The sequence below is a fragment of the Gymnodraco acuticeps genome, unplaced genomic scaffold, assembly GCF_902827175.1.
Source record: "Gymnodraco acuticeps unplaced genomic scaffold, fGymAcu1.1, whole genome shotgun sequence".
Lineage (NCBI taxonomy): Eukaryota > Metazoa > Chordata > Actinopteri > Perciformes > Bathydraconidae > Gymnodraco > Gymnodraco acuticeps.
Window position 1 is genome coordinate 479,799 of NW_022990512.1, and position 23,754 is coordinate 503,552.

Here is a 23,754-nt window from a genome sequence, read left to right on the forward strand (position 1 = left end):
TGGATGAGCTGCAGAGGTCGGATGGCACATGCAGGTAGACCAGCCAGGAGGGAGTTGCAGTAGTCTAGGCGTGAGATGACGAGAGCCTGGACCAGAACCTGAGTCGCTTTCTGAGTCAGCTGGGGATGTATCTTCCTGATGTTGTAAAGCGTGTATCTGCAGCAGCGGGTTGTAGCAGCGATGTTTGCAGTGAAGGACAGGTTGTTATCTAGGGTCACACCCAGATTCCTTGCAGTCTGAGTCGGGGAAACAACTGAGGTGCCGATGTTGATTGTTAGGTCAAGAGTGGGACAATCTTTTCCCGGGAGGAAGAGCAGCTCAGTCTTGTTAAGGTTGAGTTTGAGATGGTGAGCAGACATCCACTGAGAGATGTCAGCTAGACAAGCAGAGATGCGTGCGACGACCTGGGTCTCTGAGCGGGGAAAGGACAGAATTAATTGGGTGTCGTCAGCGTAGCAGTGGTAAGAAAAACCATGCGGGCTAATGACTGATCCGAGCGAGTTTGTGTACAAGGAGAAGAGGAGGGGACCAAGAACAGAGCCCTGAGGGACCCCCGTAGTTAATTGACAAGGGTCGGACTCAGACCCTCTCCAAGTCACCCTGTAGGTACGGTCTTTCAGGTATGAGGTGAGGAGGGAAAGTGCAGAGCCAGAAACTCCAAGTGCTTGGAGAGTGCGAAGGAGGATCTGATGATTCACCGTGTCGAATGCAGCAGACAGGTCCAACAGGATGATGACAGAGGAGAGGGATGCAGTTTTGGCAGTGTGCAGTTCCTCCGTGACAGCAATGAGAGCAGTTTCTGTGGAGTGACCTGCCTTGAAACCAGACTGGTGCGGATCCAGAAGGTTGTTCTGATTGAGATAACAGGAGAGTTGTATAAAGACAGCGCGTTCAAGTGATTTAGACAGGAACGGGAGGAGAGAGACAGGCCTGTAGTTTATAACATCAGACGGGTTGAGAGTGGGTTTCTTTAGGAGAGAGTTTACTCTTGCCTCCTTGAGACTGTTTGGAAAGTGACCAGAAGTTAGAGAAGTGTTGATGAAATGGGTGAGAAACGGTAGAATATCAGGAGCGATAGTCTGAAGGAGGTTTGAAGGGATAGGGTCCAGAGGACAGGTGGTAGGGCGGGCAGAGGTAATGAGGGTAAGAACCTCACTTGGAGAGAGAGGGGAAAAGGAGGTTAGTGTGTTGGTGGAAGGAAGGTCTGGTGACCCAGCGGTGAGTAAAGGTGAGTCAGAAAAAGAAGAGCGAATATCATTAACCTTTTTTTCAAAGTGGGTAACAAAGTCGCTTGACAGAAGTGAGGAGGGGGGAGGAGCTTTTGGAGGGTCCAAGAGGGTGGAGAAGATGGAAAATAGTTTTTTAGGATTGGAATAGGAAGATTGGATCTTATCTTGAAAGAAAGTGCTTTTTGCCTGAGAGATCGAAGCAGAGAAAGAGGAGAGGAGAGCTTGATAGGTTAGGAGGTCGTCACGGTGTTTGGATTTCCACCATTTCCGCTCTGCTGCCCTAAGGACGGTTCTATTAGCACGCAGTGCATCATTTAGCCAGGGAGCCGGAGGGGACTGACGAGCCTGCCGAGATGTCAGAGGACAGAGCGAGTCCAGAGTGGATGAGAGAGTAGAGAGGAGAGTTTCTGCAGCAGAGTTTGGAGGCAGGAGTTGGAACGAATCAGAGGAAGGGAGGGCTGAGAGCACCGACGAGGCAAAGGTAGAGGGAGAGAGGGAGCGAAGGTTACGGCGGACAAGTGTAGGATGGGAAGAGATTAGTTTGTTATGTTTGGAAAGGGATAGAGAGAATGAAATGAAGAAGTGATCGGATGTGTGGAGCGGGTTTACAGAGAGGTTAGAAGTAGCGCAGTTCCTTGAGAATATGAGATCAAGGACATTGCCAGCTTTATGAGTCGGTGGGGACGGAGACAGTGAGAAAGCAAAGGCGGTTAACAGAGATGTTAGTTCGTCTATCTTCCCCATCTGGAGGTTGAAGTCTCCGAGAAGTACAGCGGGAGGGCCAGTTTCAGGGATGTGTGAGAGGAGATGATCTAATTCCTCCAAGAAGTCCCCCAAGGCGCCTGGTGGACGGTAGAGAACAACAATGGTTAACTGTATAGGATGGGTTACTGTGACGGCATGGAACTCAAAGGTGGAAGGAGTAAAGTTAGGTAGCTTGAAGAGGGAAAAGCTCCATTTGGGAGAGAGCAGGAGACCAGTGCCACCTCCTCTGCCAGTGGGTCTGGGTGTATGGGAGAAGGAATATGCAGTGGAGAGAGCTGCTGGGGTGGATGTGTTGGATGGAGTAATCCAGGTCTCAGTGAGAGCAAGGAAATCCAGAGACTGCAGGGAGGCGTAGCCAGAGATGAAGTCAGCCTTAGGAACAGCTGACTGGCAGTTCCACAGGCCACCTGAAACTAGATGATGGATCTCAGTGGAGCATGTGGGATAGACGAGAGCAGGCCGGTTATATCGATTAGGAGATACACGGGGCCAGTGATAATTGCGAGAAGACACATGAACAGGAATGGAGAAAATACACATGATTATAGCATGAGGGGCTAAACAACAAAAGTGAAAATTAAAAACGCCAACGATACTTAGCTCAATCAAAGTAGGATTTGCCTCCTCTTTGCCTCCCTCGTGACTCCCGTAGGACTCTAATGTCTTTGTCAGTCTTACTCCCGTAGGACTCTAATGTCTTTGTCAGTCTTAGCCTGTCTGCCGCTGAAGCTGCCGCTCCAGGAAAGAGCTACCCGAAATGGACGCCTGATTGCTCAGTTCTCACAGCTGAAGTTAATTAGTTAACTATCTACAGCTGATGGGCGACAATAGACTGGCCCTGCCTATGTTAATAATGCAGGCTTGAGTGCTGAGAGCTGTAAAGCAGGTTTCGCCTGAGCAGATCTGAGATTTAAAATCTCTCAAAAGCGATTTAGCCGTTTTAGCTACAGTAACAATTATACAGAGTCGAATAAATGAAACCGAGAAGTCTAATTAAACAAGAATATAACTTACAGTGGTTGCTGCGTCAATAGGTAATGTTGTCACCGGGTCCAGATGCACACTGAGTTCATCAGTTTCTAAATGCGGTATTTAAATGCTTTTTGAGCTAAAGGATGACTGAGTCACGCAGTTCTACTTCACGCAATCAATAGACTGGCCCTGCCTATGTTAATAATGCAGGCTTGAGTGCTGAGAGCTGTAAAGCAGGTTTCGCCTGAGCAGATCTGAGATTTAAAATCTCTCAAAAGCGATTTAGCAAAGAAAGTTACTTTCTGTTGGCTGGGCAGTGTAGTTTTACACACCGTCTTATTTTACTTTTTCAGGACTTACAATTGTTTTTTGGGGGCAGACCCCCTCAAAGAAAAAAATATATACACGCATACAAGGTCATCATCTTAACAGTTTGTTATTCTCATCGAGTCATCCGTGAGCAGAGCATCAAGTTGGCATGTCTATTACAGCTGAATGCGGCGATTACTATTTTGTTCAGCAAAACGCCTCACAAACTGATTAAGATCAACAGCTGTAGTGCGTTTTGATTCAATGCTGAGTACAGCCAAACTTGAAATTCTCTTCTCTGTCATTGTAGACCGCAACTACCTCATTCCTTCAGTGCTTGGGTCCGAAAGGCTTCTCGTTTTGCGCCGTCCCGTTCAAATGAATTCGCCACCAATCATATTTCCACTCTCGCGCCAGTACCGGGGGAGGGGTTACATGACGTGCATCTTGTGCTGCATTCACTTGCACTCGGACATTAGAGACTTTCTCTCATAAATGTCCGATGAGCAACAACTTTTCTTTCAAAACAAAGATGCCAACTGGGGTGGCAGCTGGGGTGGCAAGGCTATTGTTTAGGGTGGCAGTTGCCACCCCATGCCACCCCGGTAGATCCACCCCTGCCTCCTGGGCCACTGCCGAAGTGCCCTTGAGCAAGGCACCTAACCCCCAACTGCTCCCTGGTGCCGGCTAGACTGGCTGCCTCCGCTCTGACCTCTCAACTGCGTGTTCATGTGTGCATATAGGCCTAAGTGTATGTGCATGATGTAAAAAGTGTTACGAACTCAGAATCTCAGGGTATAGGACCCAATTGCACGACCCAGGAGACAGAGGTAAAGTATTTCTAAGATACTTTATTTTCAATAGATGAACAAAAATAATCACTATCAAATCTCTGGATGAGATGACAAAAAGAGAACAAAAGAAAATCGCTCACGTAGTGAGGAACAAAATATCTTGACAACAAGGCGAGCATAGAACTGACCTAGGCATGAGACAAGACGAACTGACAAGGAACACTGGGAGACTGGGGAATTTAAACACACGACAACAAGACACAGGTGGAAACAATCAGGGAGCCTGGACTGACAGGAAGTGGAAGACAATACAACCAAACACCAACATCAAATGTGACTATCTCAACATTTCTGTCGGTGCACAACAAAAAGTGTGTACTGTGTGTGTAAAGGAGGGGGAGGGGTAATAATGTATGGAGAGGGCAAGGCCAATCCAAACATTTCAAAAATAAAAGCATGCAGCAGGAAGTTAAAACCAGTTAAAAAGGCAAACACATTTCAGAGTAAAATCACACAATAAAAAGGTATAAAACACACACACTTAAAACCATGCAATAATGAATCATTAAAATACATTGCCATGTGACATGTGTATAACCCTGAACCTGTATAAAAACGCATGTGTGTGAACGACAGAGTGGAACCTGAGGGTTTAATGAAGCTCCATCCTCTTCTCTGCCGCCCTCTGCTGGACACTAACAGTCATGTAAACCAGTCATGAAGCACTTAGTGTTAAATACATTTGACCGTGCCCTAAGTCTTCTTATCTTTTAGTTTCACAGAACGTTTTTAAACACAAAGGAAATACACATTTGGTTTTATGTAGATAAATCTTTCATGTTCATCCAACTCACCTGTCAATAACAACAAAGGAGCTGTTTTTATTTGTATTAAATGCACTGTATTTTCTGGTGTTGGAAATTACCAAGTATTATTATTATTGTTATTATTATTGTTTTATTATAAATGTTAAGTTGCCTTTATTTTCTATGAATTCTATTTATTTTTTCTTAAATCATATTTGTACTCTTTACAAATAAAGTGTATTATTATTATGAGTATGTTATTATCAGTGTTAGCATCATGGTTAGCACAGACAGGGCGTGGGTCCTTCAACTATGGAGAACAGAGCAGCTGATTGGTCAGCAGGATCACGTGGTTGCCGTTCATCCAATCGCTGGCCTTCATGCTGAAACGCGACAGCGCTGGATGGAGCAACCTGTCTTTCTGTCGGTGTGAACTACAGCATCTGACATAAAGTCTCAGAGGTTGAAGAAGCATCGCTGTCACCTGCCGGGAGAAACACCTCCACAGGTGAGCTCTGTTAGCTTTAGCGTTAGCATTCCTCCAGACTGAGGGGCGGCTCACACAGCTGTTCGGATCCGAAAAAGAGAGCCTCTCGCCGGGCTGCTGCAGGGAGCATCACCCGCTGTTTCTCTGGAGGATTCAAGGCTTCCCTTTTTAATGATTATTATGTATAAACCGAACGTGGTGACCGTCCTGATGGAGACAGGACTGCTCTTTAAATAGGAGAATGAGGGGGTGGGGGGGGGTACACGAGGACAGGTGATGGGGATGTGACCAGGAGGAGAAATAATAGAGTTCTGGCTGTAATCTCAGGATACAGAGATTCTTTGATACTATTTATTTTTTGGTGCTGTCTTTTCATCTCAGAATTGTCTTTTTCTGATTTTTTTTTTCTAAATTATTTGTTTATCTTTGGAAATCTCAGAATCCAGACTTTAATCTCAGGATTCTGAGATTAAAGTCCAATTTATCTTTTACTTTTAGTCACATCCCAAACATGGTTTCTCATGTGACCTTCACCCTCCTCCTCTTCCTCAAACTCAGCACATGTCATTCTCATAATAAATCATATTGTAAATGTTGACACGCAACAGGTTGTTCAATATGTGTGGAATTCCATTTAAGTCAATCATTATTATTAACTATGCCTATAAAAACATATTCCTATCATCTCTGCTTTATTCGTTATATGTCCTATATATATTCCTGTGGCACTGGTGGATCTACACTGCAGCTCATGACAATACATCCTGGATACTTGAACATATAAATCCTGAAAAATAGATACATTAAGGAATCCTGAAATCCCCTGGAATAAACCAAAAGTATGATTTAAAGGTCCCTATTACACTGTTTCTCATCAGTCCCAGGTCTCAGATATATCCAGAGCCTGTCTCTGATTGGCTGAAACACCAAACAGATCATTGCAGCATTACCCATAACCCCCTCTGTTTCAGCCCTGTTTCCAAAGTGCTGATTCTCTGTCTGTTACTTCAGATGAAAATAAGGAGCCCCTCCCCACGCCCCTCTGAGAGAGATCTGGTTACAAAGAACTCAATGGAGCTCTAGGAGGAGATTCAGGTGATAAGGGGGGGGGGTTACCCTGGTTGCTGATTGGCTAATGGTTACCCAAGACAAAACATCGTGATGACATCATAAAGTGGCCAAAATCTGATCAGCTCATTTTCAGACAGGTTTTTATAGAAATGGATCAAAAAGAGAGAGAATCTTTGTTCCTGAACCTTTGAGTCTCTTTCCACAGAGATAAAAGCATGAAGGCACGTTGTTTGGTCAGGACTGATGTTACTCATCATATATTTCATGCCTCCTTCTTTTTCAGTGCTCTTTAACTCTCTCTCTCTCAGGATCTGGTGAATGGGTGAGTGTTTGACCCCATGGAGCCGCTGAGGGACCTGACCTCTGACCCCATGGACCCCCTGCTGGTGGTGACCCAGCTGAGGGACCTGGCCTCTGACCCCATGAACCGCCGGGCCATCGTCCAGGACCAAGGCTGCCTGCCGGGCCTCATCCTGTTCCTGGACCACCCCAACCCCCAGGTGGTCTACTGCGCCCTGCAGGTGAGCAAACACACACACACACACACACACACACACACACACACACACTCCAAAAAGTCTCCAAAAATACACTTTAGTTTCATCAAAAATAACCTGAACCATAATACTCGATTTAAAGGTCTCCTATCCTGCAGAAGTCACTTTCTGATGTCTTCTCTACATCACCGTGTGTCCCCGTGTGTCCCCGGTGTGTCCCCGGTGTGTCCCCGGTGTGTCAGGAGACTCACAAAGTGATGTCTCCTCTACATCACCGTGTGTCCCCGGTGTGTCCCCGGGGGGACATTACTGAAATGTGGGCGGGCTTTACCCCCACGGCCAATCAGAAGCGTTGCTGTCAGAAACAATGAGACGTGTTCTGGAAGTAACATGGTCTGTGTTTACATTAGCATGCTAACACTCAGAGCTAACCTGCACTGGAGAGAGTGTGTGTGAAGAAGCAGGAAATGAAAAGGAAGTCACCTTGTGGTAAACCTGAGAGAGAGAAAGAGCTTGAGCTCAGTACACTGAACTCCTCACAGAGCTGGAGCTGTCTGTAACTGAGAATAAGTTCATATCAACTCCTTTACAGTAGTTGCACTATTGCTTGCGTTAGGAGCACTAAGGTGCCCAAAGCCAAGGGCCTTATTGTGCTCACTCAGGCGCTGCTTCAAACACTTCTCTGAGCAGGCTTTCCTACACGATCTGGCGGAGGTTAAATGGCACTTCATAGCGTTCATTTTATCTGTCGATGTTGCCGTCCAATTTTTTATTGATCACTTTTTATCGATTATTAATAGACATGCCGCCCTTCAGAGTTAAGAACAGGAACACTCCATGGTTTACTAGAGAACTATCTGATCTCATTCATGATCGAAATAAGCAATGGTCCTTAGCTAGAAAGTCTAACACTAGTGATGACTGGCTTCTTTTTCGTGTCCTCAGAAATAAATGTTCAGCCCTTATTCAAAAAGCTAAAGCTGATTACTATCTGAGCTTAACCACTGATTGTTTTAATGACCATTCCAAGTTCTGGAAAACAATTAAATCCCTTCAGAACAAGAAGGTTTCTAGTTTCCGAGAAGCTGAAGGTCAGTGATTCTTTTATTTCAGATTCAGATGGTATGTCTAATGCTTTCAATGCTCGCTTCAAAAAGGCTGGTCACATGTTTGATGAGCAAAGTCATGACTCCAGGGCCGGCCCTAGATTTTTGGGGGCCCTAAGCAAGCTTTGGCTTGGGGGGCCCCCTAAGCGCGTTCTCACTTCACACAACACGGAACCAACTTTTGTCTTATGATGTTAGCATGAGCACACATATTGTATAAATAAGCATGTAAACACCGTGGACCTAACATCCTCTAGGGGGGTCCTCACCTCCTCTAGGGGAGGTCCTCACCTCCTTTAGGGGGGTCTGGGGGCATGCTCCCCCGGGAAGATTTTTTTTGAAATATTGAAGTTGAAAGCATCAATCTGGTGCACTTTGAGAGCAACATTAAGAGATCTATGGATACATCTCTCAACACCCAGATGAAACAGAACTGTAAACAGATTTTATTTTTCTTATATTTTACAAATCACTCCCCTTTCAAACTGTATTCTTGTTTTGTCATATAGTATTTCACAACTGTTTTTCATTTACTCTCTCTGGCTGTCCATCTCATAATGTTCACATAGAAACTAGCTGTCAATAGGAATATCATTCAGAAGAATTATAATTTCATGTAAAAAATCTGTCACAAAAAGAGGTTGCACATTTAAATGCAGGTGTTGTTATGGCAACGTCAGTGGCCAGACAGCCACATGTACTGCTTACGTTCAAACATGCTGTCGACACTAAAGCAGTGGCATGCCACCATTTCAGCGGACTTTTTCTCAGAAATACTGTCACATAACATCCATATATTTCAGTGCTAGGTTGATGCTAAGCTAAGCTAACTATGAAACACTTTAACTGACAGGACTCAGGATCAACTGTGTACTGTAAGGTAGCTTCTAGCTTCATGTCGAACACTGACAGTAAGTCAACATTTCCCAGAGAGCTTTCTTTGAAACCACCAGGTAACGCTAAAAAACACTACATTTAGATTGTATGACAAAGTGTTTATTTAATATATCTGGCTAGCTATAGCTACTTGCTAATGGTTTAGCTTACCCCCGCGATTCAAAGTAACGTCAACGTAGCTGTAATTTATGCTTTGCTTACATGTTCGCATATCTTGGAAGTTTACTGACAGGTACATACCTTGTTGACCTGGCTCAGGTGGTGGCTCTGGGGTTGTTGTGTGAGCCACTTGAGAATTGTTGTCTTTTTTAAGAAAATATGTTCTTATGTCCATCTTCAACAACTCTGAGTCCGACTGACAGGTTATTCTAAACATTGTCACAGCTCACAGGATAGGTACCTGTCAGCCAATAAGACAGATGTTTATTTCCATTCAACTCTCTGGTTGGTCTGGGGTCTTGCCTCTGTTGCATTCACTGAACACGGGAAATTACAATCCTGCCGTCCTCTCTTGTGTCATGATGAGGTGCTGGTAAAGCACGGTTAATGTATTATATTATTAACTCAATAATATAATACATGACTTTGAGAGTAGGCAATAAAGGCATATTAACACAATTAATTAAACATACTTATCACGGCGACGGTGTACTGAGATTATTTTTATTTTTATTTTTTTCATTTTATTTTTTGTTGTTGCTAGGGGCCCCTAGTGGCTGCGGGGCCCTAAGCGGCCGCTTATGTCGCTTAATGGGTCGGGCCGGCTCTGCATGACTCTCTAAATGGTCGTACTCACAGCCCTAGTCAAGAGATGAACTCCCCTGTTTTTGATTTCGCTTCTTTCTCGGTCTCTGAAGTCTTACACGGTTTGCACTCTTCTTGACTGACCCTAAAAAGTCTGCCGGGCCTGACGGCCTCGACCCGTTCTTTTTAAAAATTGCAGCTCAGATTATAGCACAACCAGTAACTGATATTTGTAACCTCTCCCTGTCCACTCACACACTGCCAGCTGTGTGGAAGCAAGCTCTGGTATCGCCCCTCTTGAAAGCTGGTGATCCCACGGAGTTTAATAACTATCGTCCTATCTCAAATCTTTCTGTGTTATCAAAGATTATTGAGTCCCTAGTTTCTACTCAGCTAACACTTTTATTAAATTCACACAACATCCTTAACCCTATGCAATCTGGATTCAGATCAAAGCACAGTACTGTGACTGCCGGTCTGAAAGTCTTAGACGATATTAAGGCTGCTTTGGATAAAAAATCGGTTTGTGTTGCATTGTTTATTGACCTGGCCAAAGCATTTGACACTAGATCACCACATTCTGTCTAATGTTATGTTGATGTCTCGTTTCGGTCATAATGCCATTTGCTGGTTTCAGAGTTATCTAACCGACCGTACTCAATGCGTCAGGTTGGGTAGTACTGTCTCTGACCCTGTCACCTTGGAGAAGGGAGTTCCACAGGGCTCTATTTTGGGGCCCTTGCTCTTTTTATTATATAAATTCACTCTTGGCTTCCTTTTCAGACTTAAATGTTGTTTTTCAATTTCATCCTGTAAAAGGTTGGTCTCTGGCTTATTCCTGTCCCAGCTAGACTACGGTGATACCATCTATAGATTTGCCTGTCCCACTGTTTGGGCCAAACTTGACCCACTCTACCATGCTGCACTGCGTTATATATCAGATGCACCCTATAGGACTCATCATTGCACACTGTACAGCCTAACTGGATGGTCCTCACTTAGTGTGCGTAGGATGCAGCATTGGTTTTTATTAATGTATAAAGCCATTTTAGGAAAGCTTCCACTGTACATATGTGCCAGATCTGCTCCAGTTTGTGACTCTTATAACCTCAGACCAGGCCCGGCTCCAGGATGAAATGACTGAGGGGGCTGTTAACAAATCCGAGGGGGCGATTTTTTTTTCACAACAACGAAAAATACTGGCAATGTAATGAATTGACACACCAAGCTTTTTTCCTTCTCACTGCTCTACAATCTCTTTGCTTCTTTATTTTTATTCTGGATTGACCCCTCTCGTTCTGTTCCTCTGATCTTTAATAATAGATAGTAGATAGTTGATAGATAGATGGCTGCACTTTGGTTAACAGACTAACATTGATCTCCTCAATTTATAAATGGACAGGCTCTGTAATTATACCATAACCTTTTCTCCTCTATCCCTTAACTCCTCTTCCTATACAGATTTACTTGCTTACTATCTACTCTAGTCTAGTCAGGATTAAAAAAACATTAATCTGGTTGATTTTTTATTTTCAGGATTGAATGTTCAGACCAAGGCCTAAAACCTGGCATTTCATAAGAAAGTGACTAATATATAAACCAAATGTAATATTGGATCAAACACCACACCAAATGGACAGACACAGATTAAACATGAAGTCCCCTGGTTTGTCTCTAGCGTCTAACTGCCATGAGAAAAATCAAATCAATGTTCCAAAATCCGTCACTAGATGTTGCTCATTGTACCAATATGGTTGATATAATACATAACATATTATTATTCTAGTAAAAGGGCTCGCTTTGGCAAAAACCTGATCCATACAGGCAGCCCTAAATAATAACAAGTAACCATCATATGTGGTGCTATCTGTCTGTCTTATTTTTTGTTGATGTCATCTTGTTTTCACAGAGCGGTGAACATGAATTTCCCCCTGGGGACAAATTAAATCAATGTTCCAAAATCCGTCACTAGATGTCGCTCATTGTACCAATACGGTTTCTATAATACAGATTACCACAACAGAGCTGTGGAAATGATTTCCCCCTGGGGACAATAAATCTAAACTAATTTAATATTCAATCCCACACTTAGCGATTGAGAACATAAATGCGTAACTTACCTCGTTTAAAGCACTTTTGTTGTAATCCTATGGATTTAGTTGACACGACTAGCTGAGTTTCTTTTGTCCAATATTTCGCGGGCAAGTACATTGAATTAGAAGTAGAAGAAGAAGAGGTAGAAGAAGAAGTTACAAGAACTAAAGAAAGTGAAGACATTTCTGGGAATATGGCTGGACGAGAGTCACATGGAGTACTCTCATTGATAAAGTAGTAGATACATGTAAACAGGTTTTTAATGAGGTGCTTGGCAGGCACTGAGTGGGGCTGATGAAGCTGCTTTGAGGAACGTACACAGCCTTAATTAGATCAGCCATAGAATACGGACTAATAGTGTATGGTTCATACTCTTCTCTTCACAAAGAGACAGAGTCCAGGCACAAGCACTAAGGATGTGCTGTGGGGGGGCAGTCAGATCTACAGGGCCATGAAGATACTCACCCTACTAAACTAACTGTACAAACAAGTTGGGAAAGTAACAACATTAAAAAAGAAAGTGTTTGTGTTTGGGAATGATGTACGGAATTCAAAGTTAAAGAATGGATATTAGTCTGAAGGTGTTGTTATCAGCTGTTCCACCATGGTTGCTACCTCAACCTGTAGTAGATGTATCCTGATTGAAACGGTTACATTCAATGAGAAGTCAAATCAATGTGCAGGCTTACGTGAACACTGTTCTCCGTGAACAGGGCAGTTTATACACATATTTACTGATGGATCCAGAAATCCAGAAAATGGTCAAACTAGTTGTGCATGTGATGTTCCTGAGTTAAAGGTCACAGTGGGAAAGCGAGCGAGTGATCACATGGCAGTATATAGAGATGATGGCTATCTCTCTAGCACTTCAGTGGGTAGAGGAAACACAGCCAATGAGAGTGGTCGATTGCTCTGACTCCAGCTCTGGAGAGTAAAAACAACTTCTCTTCAGAATGCCGTCAGGATATTTTACATGACATTTTACACATCATGTTTAGGTTAGTTCATTTGGGAATTGTTGTTCAATTTGTGTGGGTTCCAGCGCATGTGGGTATTAGAGGGAATGAGGCAGTGGATCAACTGGCAAACTGTGGTTTGAAAGCAAAGCAGATTGACCAACCGGCTCCCACTGCTCTGCTGTCTGTTAAGGTTGTTAAGAGTGGTGGGGGCGGATCCACAGCTTGAGCAGCTGTCAACTCAACATTGTAAATAACCAACCAAAGACGATCGCCGGTTCATCTTGTTTTTGGCGTGAGAATAGTTTGGGCAGCGTGAGAGCGTGAGATTGAGAGTGAAAGCGTGTGTCACACGCCAGATGCGTGAGAGTTGGCAACCCTGGTATTAGAGGGAATGAAGCAGTGGATCAACTGGCAACATGTGGTTTGAAAGCAGATTGATATGATGGTACCATCAGTAGAGCAGAAGTCAAATCTGTTACAAAAGTTGTTATCAAGCAACAATGGCCAAAGTGAAGGGACAGTAACACTAAAGGAAGACATACCAGATACAAAGGGAGGTGGGAACGGGAAGCACTTGGGGGAGTAGTAGAAGAGAACAGAGCATTAACAGCAGGATAGCAGCAGGTCACTCTGGATTAAACTCATCACTGCATCTGATTGGAAAACATCCAAATGGCGATTGTGATGGTTGCCAACAACCAGAGACAATACATCATGTGTTTTTTAGCTGCCCGGATTATAACAGAGACTCATTCTGAAAACTGCACTGGAACAACTCAACGTCAAGAACATGGATTTCAAGTCAATATACGAAAGTAAATCAAGAAATGAAGTCAACAAGCTGATCTTCAAGTTCCTCAAAAACACTGGTCTGAGGACAAGCATTTAATATGAACATTTAATAACTCAACAGTAGGTGGCGCTATATGCTGTAATAACTCAACAGTAGGTGGCGCTATATGCTGTAATAACTCAACAGTAGGTGGCGCTATATGCTGTAATAACTCAACAGTAGGTGGCGCTATAAGCTGTAATAACTCAACAGTAGGTGGCGCTATATGCTGTAATAACTCAACAGTAGGTGGCGCTATATGCTGTAATAACTCAACAGTAGGTGGCGCTATATGCTGTAATAACTCAACAGTAGGTGGCGCTATATGCTGTAATAACTCAACAGTAGGTGGTGCTATATGCTGTAATAACTCAACAGTAGGAGGCGCTATAAGCTGTAATAACTCAACAGTAGGTGGCGCTATATGCTGTAATAACTCAACAGTAGGTGGCGCTATATGCTGTAATAACTCAACAGTAGGAGGCGCTATAAGCTGTAATAACTCAACAGTAGGTGGCGCTATATGCTGTAATAACTCAACAGTAGGTGGCGCTATATGCTGTAATAACTCAACAGTAGGTGGTGCTATATGCTATAATAACTCAACAGTAGGAGGCGCTATAAGCTGTAATAACTCAACAGTAGGTGGCGCTATATGCTGTAATAACTCAACAGTAGGTGGCGCTATATGCTGTAATAACTCAACAGTAGGTGGCGCTATAAGCTGTAATAACTCAACAGTAAGTGGCGCTATATGCTGTAATAACTCAACAGTAGGTGGCGCTATATGCTGTAATAACTCAACAGTAGGTGGCGCTATATGCTGTAATAACTCAACAGTAGGTGGCGCTATATGCTGTAATAACTCAACAGTAGGTGGCGCTATAAGCTGTAATAACTCAACAGTAGGTGGCGCTATAAGCTGTAATAACTCAACAGTAGGTGGCGCTATATGCTGTAATAACTCAACAGTAGGTGGCGCTATATGCTGTAATAACTCAACAGTAGGTGGCGCTATATGCTGTAATAACTCAACAGTAGGTGGCGCTATAAGCTGTAATAACTCAACAGTAGGTGGCGCTATATGCTGTAATAACTCAACAGTAGGTGGCGCTATATGCTGTAATAACTCAACAGTAGGTGGCGCTATAAGCTGTAATAACTCAACAGTAGGTGGCGCTATAAGCTGTAATAACTCAACAGTAGGTGGCGCTATATGCTGTAATAACTCAACAGTAGGTGGTGCTATAAGCTGTAATAACTCAACAGTAGGTGGCGCTATAAGCTGTAATAACTCAACAGTAAGTGGCGCTATAAGCTGTAATAACTCAACAGTAGGTGGCGCTATAAGCTGTAATAACTCAACAGTAGGTGGCGCTATAAGCTGTAATAACTCAACAGTAGGTGGCGCTATAAGCTGTAATAACTCAACAGTAGGTGGCGCTATATGCTGTAATAACTCAACAGTAGGTGGCGCTATAAGCTGTAATAACTCAACAGTAGGTGGCGCTATAAGCTGTAATAACTCAACAGTAGGTGGCGCTATAAGCTGTAATAACTCAACAGTAGGTGGCGCTATATGCTGTAATAACTCAACAGTAGGTGGCGCTATAAGCTGTAATAACTCAACAGTAGGTGGTGCTATATGCTGTAATAACTCAACAGTAGGTGGCGCTATATGCTGTAATAACTCAACAGTAAGTGGCGCTATATGCTGTAATAACTCAACAGTAGGTGGCGCTATATGCTGTAATAACTCAACAGTAGGTGGCGCTATAAGCTGTAATAACTCAACAGTAGGTGGCGCTATATGCTGTAATAACTCAACAGTAGGTGGCGCTATATGCTGTAATAACTCAACAGTAGGTGGCGCTATATGCTGTAATAACTCAACAGTAGGTGGCGCTATAAGCTGTAATAACTCAACAGTAGGTGGCGCTATAAGCTGTAATAACTCAACAGTAGGTGGCGCTATAAGCTCCAAGTGGAAGCGATTCGCCATTAAACAAAAAAGAAGAAGAAGTAGCTAACGCTACAAACAGGCACAACACTGTTACTCTGTCTTTACTGACACGTAACATTGATTTCACTTTGCTCTGTTTTTTTTAACGCACGTTCAAAAACAGGAACATTTTCGGGAGTTTGAACCGGGTACCGGCCACCGGGAACGGGGACGTTTTGGTCCCCCACCCGACCGTGTTTACAGCTAGCACACACGCTAACGTTAAGACTACAAGCTCACTTGGGGTTGAGGCTTGTTTACACGTTGCTTGACCCGCACATCTGGTCCACACACAGTACCGTGTGTGGGGGGAAATCATTATTTAAAGTTATTTAATAATTGTGACATTTATTGTACTTTTTGATGGAAGAATGATGCTCAACGTGAGGGGGCAAAGAATACAACTGAGGGGGCAATGCCCCCTCGTGGCGCTGAGCCCGCCTCAGACCCACTGCCTGGATACGGGTCCAGGTGCTTGGATACGGGTCCAGGTGCCTGGATACGGGTCCAGGTGCCTGGATACGGGTCCAGGTTCCTGGATACGGGTCCAGGTGCCTGGATACGAGTCCAGGTGCCTGGATACGGGTCCAGGTGCCTGGATACGGGTCCAGCTGCTTGGATACGGGTCCAGGTGCCTGGATACGGGTCCAGGTGCCTGGATACGGGTCCAGGTGCCTGGATACGGGTCCAGGTGCCTGGATACGGGTCCAGGTTCCTGCTGTGCGGACCGAGGCTGGGAAAAGGAGTCTTTTTCATTCTGGTCCTTGGTCTTGGAACGACCTTCAATCACGCCTCAAACTGAGGGCACTTGTCTCAATAGCCTGTTTTAGATTGAAGTTGTCTGAGCTCCTTCCCTCCAGCTGCTCTTGCAGTAATAAGTAGCACCTTTCTGACTGTCCTATGTGCTCAATGTAGGGACTGCTTCTCCTCTTTTGTTTTCTTAGTTGTTTTCTCTGTATTTCATATGTCTGTGTTCTGTGTCACGTTGCTGCCTTCTTGGCCAGGTCAGCTTTGAACATGAGATTTTATCTCAATGCTTTTTATTTGGTTAAATAAAGGTTCAATAAAAAAATGTGATGATGTGCTCTCAGCTTTCTGGAGCAGTTCCAACATCAGTCTGTTTGTGATGATATGTGCATGTATTTTAATGTGTACTATGTTTTATACGTACATGTGGACAGTGATGTACCTGAACGCGTTCAATGAACGATCGTTCATGAACGTGTTCATATTTTTGGGCGAACGTGAACTGAACGTAGTTGTATTTCCGCTAGATGAACGTAATTGAGAACGCGTTCATTCTCAGCGCTGTATAACGGCGTTCAAAAGTGTGCCAGATTTCATATGCCTTTCAGCCGAAAACCCAGTTAAAACACACCGTAAACAGGCTTCAAAATAATGCGGAAAACCACCCAATCTGGCAACAGCAAGCTGCCTGTGACGCATACGCGGCTGTCGCACTAAAATATACGTCATCAGACTCCTCACAACAAACAATGTGGAACCGCTGAACCGCCGAGCATTGATTGAATGAATGAATGAATTAGTATGGACGAAGCCGAGAGCAGCTGCAGCAGCACTCGCTCAGAGTCAGACTCTACGGCGTCGGCGTATGAGCATTTAAAAGAGTTTTACGTTAAAGTCAGTACTGACTCAGACGGAAAAAATCTAACGTTTGCCTGTAACATTAGTTTCATACCTCAGCCTGGTTCCTACCTCGTGTTGTGTTAGTACAGAGTTATGTCGGCACATGTTTATATGTTATATGTTTGCACAATGACTACTTTCACTTTTGGTACTTTAAGTATATTTAGATTCTTATACTTAATAAAGACCATTCAAGCAGCACGTTTTTCCTCATGTTTTTGAAAATATACTGTAGAGATGAAAGCTGCAGCTGCTACTAGTGTGGACTGAATGGGCGGCAGCAAAGCGTTATAGAAATGCCAGTATTCTGATTGCTGTCTGTGGTTCTATATGGTTAGGGTCTATATGGTTAGGGTCTATATGGTTAGGGTCTATATGGTTAGGGTCTATATGGTTAGGGTCTATATGGTTAGGGTCTATGGGTTGTGGCAATCATTTTGACAAATAATAGCTCGCAGCAACGTATTGAAAAAATAACTATAAACTATAAATTAGTTCATTTTTGAAACCATGAACTTTAGTTCAAAAAATGTTATTATGAACTGAACTAGTTCATTTTAAAATTTGTGAACTGTGAACTGAACTAGTTCATGTAGAAAGTGAACTTTCCCAACACTGCATGTGGAACTGCAGGACGGAGACAGAACACATTTCCTTACGGGGACAACAAAGTACATGGTATCGTACCATTTAGCTCTTTTTCTGGGTGTATTCAGGATTATCTTGTTGACGCCGTGGAACTCAAACACCTGCAGAAATACGTGCCGCAGGTGGAAGTAGTACGGTGTGACACAGCCTGCTAAGCATCTGCACAGTTGGGAAGTTCTGCCGTCTCCACACCGCTCTGATATTGAGGTGGTTCATAGAGATACTGAAACTCCTCTCCTGTGTTCCCAGGCACTCCGGTACCTGAGGTGGTTCATAGAGATACTGAAACTCCTCTCCTGTGTTCCCAGGCACTCCGGTACCTGAGGTGGTTCATAGAGATACTGAAACTCCTCTCCTGTGTTCCCAGGCACTCCGGTACCTGAGGTGGTTCATAGAGATACTGAAACTCCTCTCCTGTGTTCCCAGGCACTCCGGTACCTGAGGTGCTTCATAGAGATACTGAAACTCCTCTCCTGTGTTCCCAGGCACTCCGGTACCTGAGGTGGTTCATAGAGATACTGAAACTCCTCTCCTGTGTTCCCAGGCACTCCGGTACCTGAGGTGGTTCATAGAGATACTGAAACTCCTCTCCTGTGTTCCCAGGCACTCCGGTACCTGAGGTGCTTCATAGAGATACTGAAACTCCTCTCCTGTGTTCCCAGGCACTCCGGTACCTGAGGTGGTTCATAGAGATACTGAAACTCCTCTCCTGTGTTCCCAGGCACTCCGGTACCTGAGGTGCTTCATAGAGATACTGAAACTCCTCTCCTGTGTTCCCAGGCACTCCGGTACCTGAGGTGGTTCATAGAGATACTGAAACTCCTCTCCTGTGTTCCCAGGCACTCCGGTACCTGAGGTGCTTCATAGAGATACTGAAACTCCTCTCCTGTGTTCCCAGGCACTCCGGTACCTGAGGTGCTTCATAGAGATACTGAAACTCCTCTCCTGTGTTCCCAGGCACTCTGGTACCTGAGGTGCTTCATAGAGATACTGAAACTCCTCTCCTGTGTTCCCAGGCACTCTGGTACCTGAGGTGGTTCATAGAGATACTGAAACTCCTCTCCTGTGTTCCCAGGCACTCCGGTACCTGTCAGAGTGTCGCTGGAACCAGGAGAAGCTGCAGGGAGAGCTGGGGATGATGCTGAGTCTGCAGAGCGTCATCCAGAAGTGAGTCTGAGGCAACAAACCAAAACACAGCCGCGCTCCTGACCAGAGGGAAATGCTTACTCTCCAATCCAACTTCATTCATACAGCACATTTAAAAACAACAGAGTGCTGTACATCAATACATATATAAAAAGCAGCATAAATACATTTAAACAAAACTAATGTAAAAGCACGAGACGATAAAACCATGCTTAGCCACAGACTGAGAAAGTCTCATGCACGATGTCAAAACATTTCAAAACAGAACAAAATAGAAAAACAACATTTAGAAAAACACAGACTATCAGTGCACACAAAAGTACCAACAACATACACAAAGGGGTTTGAGAAGTGGGGGGGGGGGACACACAGGGTTAGGGGGTCCTGCACCTGAAAAACGATCTTTATTTTAATCCCATTTCCTGCATTTCTACCAACATTTAGGGAATGAGTTGTTGAATGAATTGTTGAATGAATTGTTGAATTGTTGAATGAATTGTTGAATGAGTTGTTGAATGAATTGTTGAATGAATTGTTGAATGAGTTGTTGAATGAGTTGTTGAATGAATTGTTGAATGAGTTGTTGAATGAATTGTTGAATGAGTTGTTGAATGAGTTGTTGAATGAGTTGTTGAATGAGTTGTTGAATGAGTTGTTTAATATACTGTAGGGGCCGATAGCCAACACTGGAGAGAATGATTTTAAGCAGTGGAAAATGTTCACAATTAATGACGGTGATTCAAAATATAATAATGTGAGATTCAGGCCCCGTCCACACGGAATCGGCTCAAGAAACGTGTGCGTCCAAACGAACCGCTCGAAACCGCCGGAGACGCTGTAGTACATATTTTGTGGCTGTACTTCCGCCACAAAATACAGCAACGATTAAGACCCCCGAGCATGGGCATCAGGCATAAACAAACAAGTATCATGGTCAGTAGCGTCTGGAGCACGAACGCAACCCTGTGATCCGCCATTGTTGTTGTTGGGGAAACGCATCAGCAATGACGCGGGGGTGAGCGGGAGAGGCGGGACTATGGCGTCATAGATTCAGGGAATGATCGTATAGGGCGTACACACGGAGCCGCAAGCGTTTCCTCTCCAGACTAACCCACCTTGGGAGCCGGTTTCAACGTGTATCGGTTTCGGAGCGCTCCGTTTCGGCTTCGTGTGGACGAACCGTCTATACGATAAAGACCTTTAGCGGATGCAACTGAAATCGTCTCCGTGTGGACGGGGCCTCAGTTTCCACTCAGCCCGTCGGCCCGTCGGGAAAGACCAGACGGCCACTAGAGGCGCCAGAGGACAGACAGTCATCACAGACTGATGCAGAAAGGAAATCAGCAGCTTCTTGTAATGGATTACATTTTTAAAGTAACTGTCTTGGCTTCCTCCTTGTTTTTCTATCAAGCCACTGGACGCCTTAAACAGACATTTCAACTTGTTTTCTTTCCTTTATATTACTCACAGTTGAAGAGTTGCTTGGATGATATTATGCGATCTGTTTGCTCAAAATATAATAATAACTGCAACAAAGAAAAGAGGCCTTTACAAAGAGGCGAAACTCAAATAAAATAACAAAGAACTTAGGTATTCTTTCTTTCTCGATAAGGCTTATCTTCATAACTTAAAGCATACACACCTTCACTCAATCAGAGCCTGAGCCCAAACGTTGATGAACCCAAGATGAGATGCCAAGTATCTGGCTTAGTCACAGCACACTGAGTTTCAATGGATGTCTCCTTTGTCTGTTCTTGAGACAACGGGAGGCATGTTTGTTTGTTTCTTTGAGGGGAATCGTTTTGTTGTTGTTGTTGTTGTTGGCCTGGGGGAAATGTACTCATAAGAAATGAAAGCAACTGATTGTTTAATGTTGTTTTTATAGGCAATAATTGAAGCTTTGTTAGTTCCAGGTTGAATTTGTGCAATAAGTTCATTTCAATACGTTCTGCAATAAACCCTGAACCAGTCCGGCCCCCGACTCGCACCCACTTTTAAATGTTGGCCCACTGTGTGTGAGTTTGACCCCCCTGACTTACAGGGTAGTTTAACGGTTAAAAACTGTTCCTCAACGGCATCTTTCTAGCAAGTCGCGCATCACTGTCACTTTGGAGGAGGCGCCGTGGAATTGTAGTCTTTTATACCGTGTTGACTACAGACGTCAAACTGAGGCGGCCTTTCTTATCAAAAACAAAATACTGTCTCAACAGTAACCCTCCCTCCCTCCCTGTGTCCCTCCCTCCCTCCCTCCCTGCCTCCCTCCCTCCATGTGTCCCTCCCTCCCTGCCTGTGTCCCTCCCTCTCTGTGTCCCTCCCTCTCTGTGTCCCTCCCTCCCTCCCTGTGTCCCTCCCTGCCTGCCTACCTCCCTCCCTCCCTGTGTCCCTGCAGCTCCACGACCCCCGGAGAGACGCGCCTCCTGGCCTCTGAGATCTCCTCTCTCCTCTCCTCCTCCACTTCCTCCTCCTCTCAGCCTGAAGAGAGGCTCAGCTCCAGGCGCCGGGCCCAGTTCTTCCTGGGGTCCAACAACAAGAGGGCCAAGACCGTCACCCTGCACATCCAGGGGCTGGACGACTGGGTGGGCTTCAGCATGTGACCTATGGTTCAGACGGGGGGGGGGGGGGTTTCATGTCTTTAATACAAGAGAAAACGAGTTTGAGCTCCATACTCTTTCAGAAACAATCCTTGAAGGGGGGCTGGGCGACTGGGTGGGCTTCATGATGTACCCCAGGGCTATTCCATTAGTTTGGAATGTGGCCCGGTTGAAAAAGATGGCTTGCAATATGAGCAATCACGTTAAGAGCTTTAGATACAGTACAGGGAGGCGGGGTTTATGGGATGTTAACCTGTGTTCTGATTGGTAGAGGGGGGGGGGGTATTATGGGATGTTAACCTGTGTTCTGATTGGTAGAGGAGGGGTTTATGGGATGTTAACCTGTGTTCTGATTGGTAGAGGAGGGGTTTATGGGATGTTAACGTGTGTTCTGATTGGTAGAGGAGGGGTTTATAGGATGTTAACCTGTGTTCTGATTGGTAGAGGAGAGGGTATTATGGGATGTTAACGTGTGTTCTGATTGGTAGAGGAGGGGTTTATGGGATGTTAACGTGTGTTCTGATTGGTAGAGGAGGGGTTTATAGGATGTTAACCTGTGTTCTGATTGGTAGAGGAGAGGGTATTATGGGATGTTAACCTGTGTTCTGATTGGTAGAGGAGGGGTTTATGGGATGTTAACGTGTGTTCTGATTGGTAGAGGAGGGGTTTATGGGATGTTAACCTGTGTTCTGATTGGTAGAGGAGGGGTTTATGGGATGTTAACCTGTGTTCTGATTGGTAGAGGAGGGGTTTATGGGATGTTAACGTGTGTTCTGATTGGTAGAGGAGGGGTTTATGGGATGTTAACCTGTGTTCTGATTGGTAGAGGAGGGGTTTATGGGATGTTAACCTGTGTTCTGATTGGTCGCTCAGAGCCGCAGGTCTCAGTGTTCAGAGGCTCTGCTGAGGACCAGAGGAGTCATCAGCTTCACCTTCAAGATGATCCAGAGGAGGTGCATCGTACGCATTCAATCAGAGCTCAGGGCCGAGGTGAGACTCCCCCTACTTGTCATCTTCTTCCTCTTCATCTTCCTCCTCCTCCTCTTGATGATGTCATCTCTTCTTCAGGTTTTAGCCTCAGCGATAGCTTCTACTCAGGTGATGAAGGCTCTTCAGGTGGTGAGAGGAGAGAACGGGGAGGAGGTCAGTGTGATATTTACTATATTTAGCTGTATGTACCGTGTTTACAGCTCAGAGCAACTCAGCAGGACCAACCTTTAATAGAACTGACAGCTAGCTTCACGTTAGCCACAGGTGATTATTTAGAGACGCTGCTGCAGACGAAGAAGGAGAAGAAGGACCTTCAGTTTTCCACTCTTTTATACACACATGCATGTTTGTTGTATAGATAGAAATACACACAGTTATGCACATTGAGAGGATCCAGAGCGGGGAGGCAACACGTATAACGCTCTCTGAGAACAGCAGAGAATCAAGAACTCCTTTTGAAGTGGTTGTAAAGTAACTATGGTAACAGTGATGTCTACGAGGACCCCCGAGGGGTTTGTCCCCCCCTGATGAGTTAGCAGAGACAGCACCAAGTCCTGATGAACTGAAGTGAAGTGTGTCAGGCTGGAGCTCAGACTGAGTGTGTGTGGTATTACTAACCCTACACACACACACACACACACACACACACACACACACACACACACACACACACACACACACACACACACACACACTCACACTCACACTCACACACACACTCACACAACACTCGTCACATGCATCACCACACACCACCTCACACAAGCAAACACTCACACACACACTCACCACACACACACACACACACACATATATATATGAGGCGCCGTAAGGGACATTATTCAGAAAAAACGCTCACACACACACACACATGAAACGCTCTCTCACACACACATGAAACGCTCTCTCACACACACACATGAAACGCTCTCTCACACACACATGAAACACTCTCACACACACACATGAAACGCTCTCTCACACACACAGTAAAACGCTCTCTCACACACACACATGAAACCGCTCTCTCACACACACATGAAACGCTCTCATCACACACAGATCGTTGAAACGCTCATGCTCACACACATGTGAAAAAACGCTCTCACACAACACAGACACATGAAACGCTCTCACCACACACACATGAAACGCTCTCACAACAACA

General features: G+C 44.7%; 1 protein-coding gene across 1 annotated transcript; it reads left to right on the forward strand.

Annotated features, from left to right (window-relative positions):
* Positions 1 to 5,250: 5,250 nt before the first annotated feature.
* Positions 5,251 to 22,739, forward strand: LOC117553195 (armadillo repeat-containing protein 1-like; the record flags this gene model as incomplete). The annotated part of the gene is given in 6 exon segments (XM_034227006.1): positions 5,251 to 5,383; positions 6,742 to 6,954; positions 18,935 to 19,026; positions 21,395 to 21,581; positions 22,470 to 22,586; positions 22,665 to 22,739. Coding segments are annotated over 5 exon segments (654 nt in total), but the record flags the coding sequence as incomplete, so codon positions are not given.
* Positions 22,740 to 23,754: the final 1,015 nt, after the last annotated feature.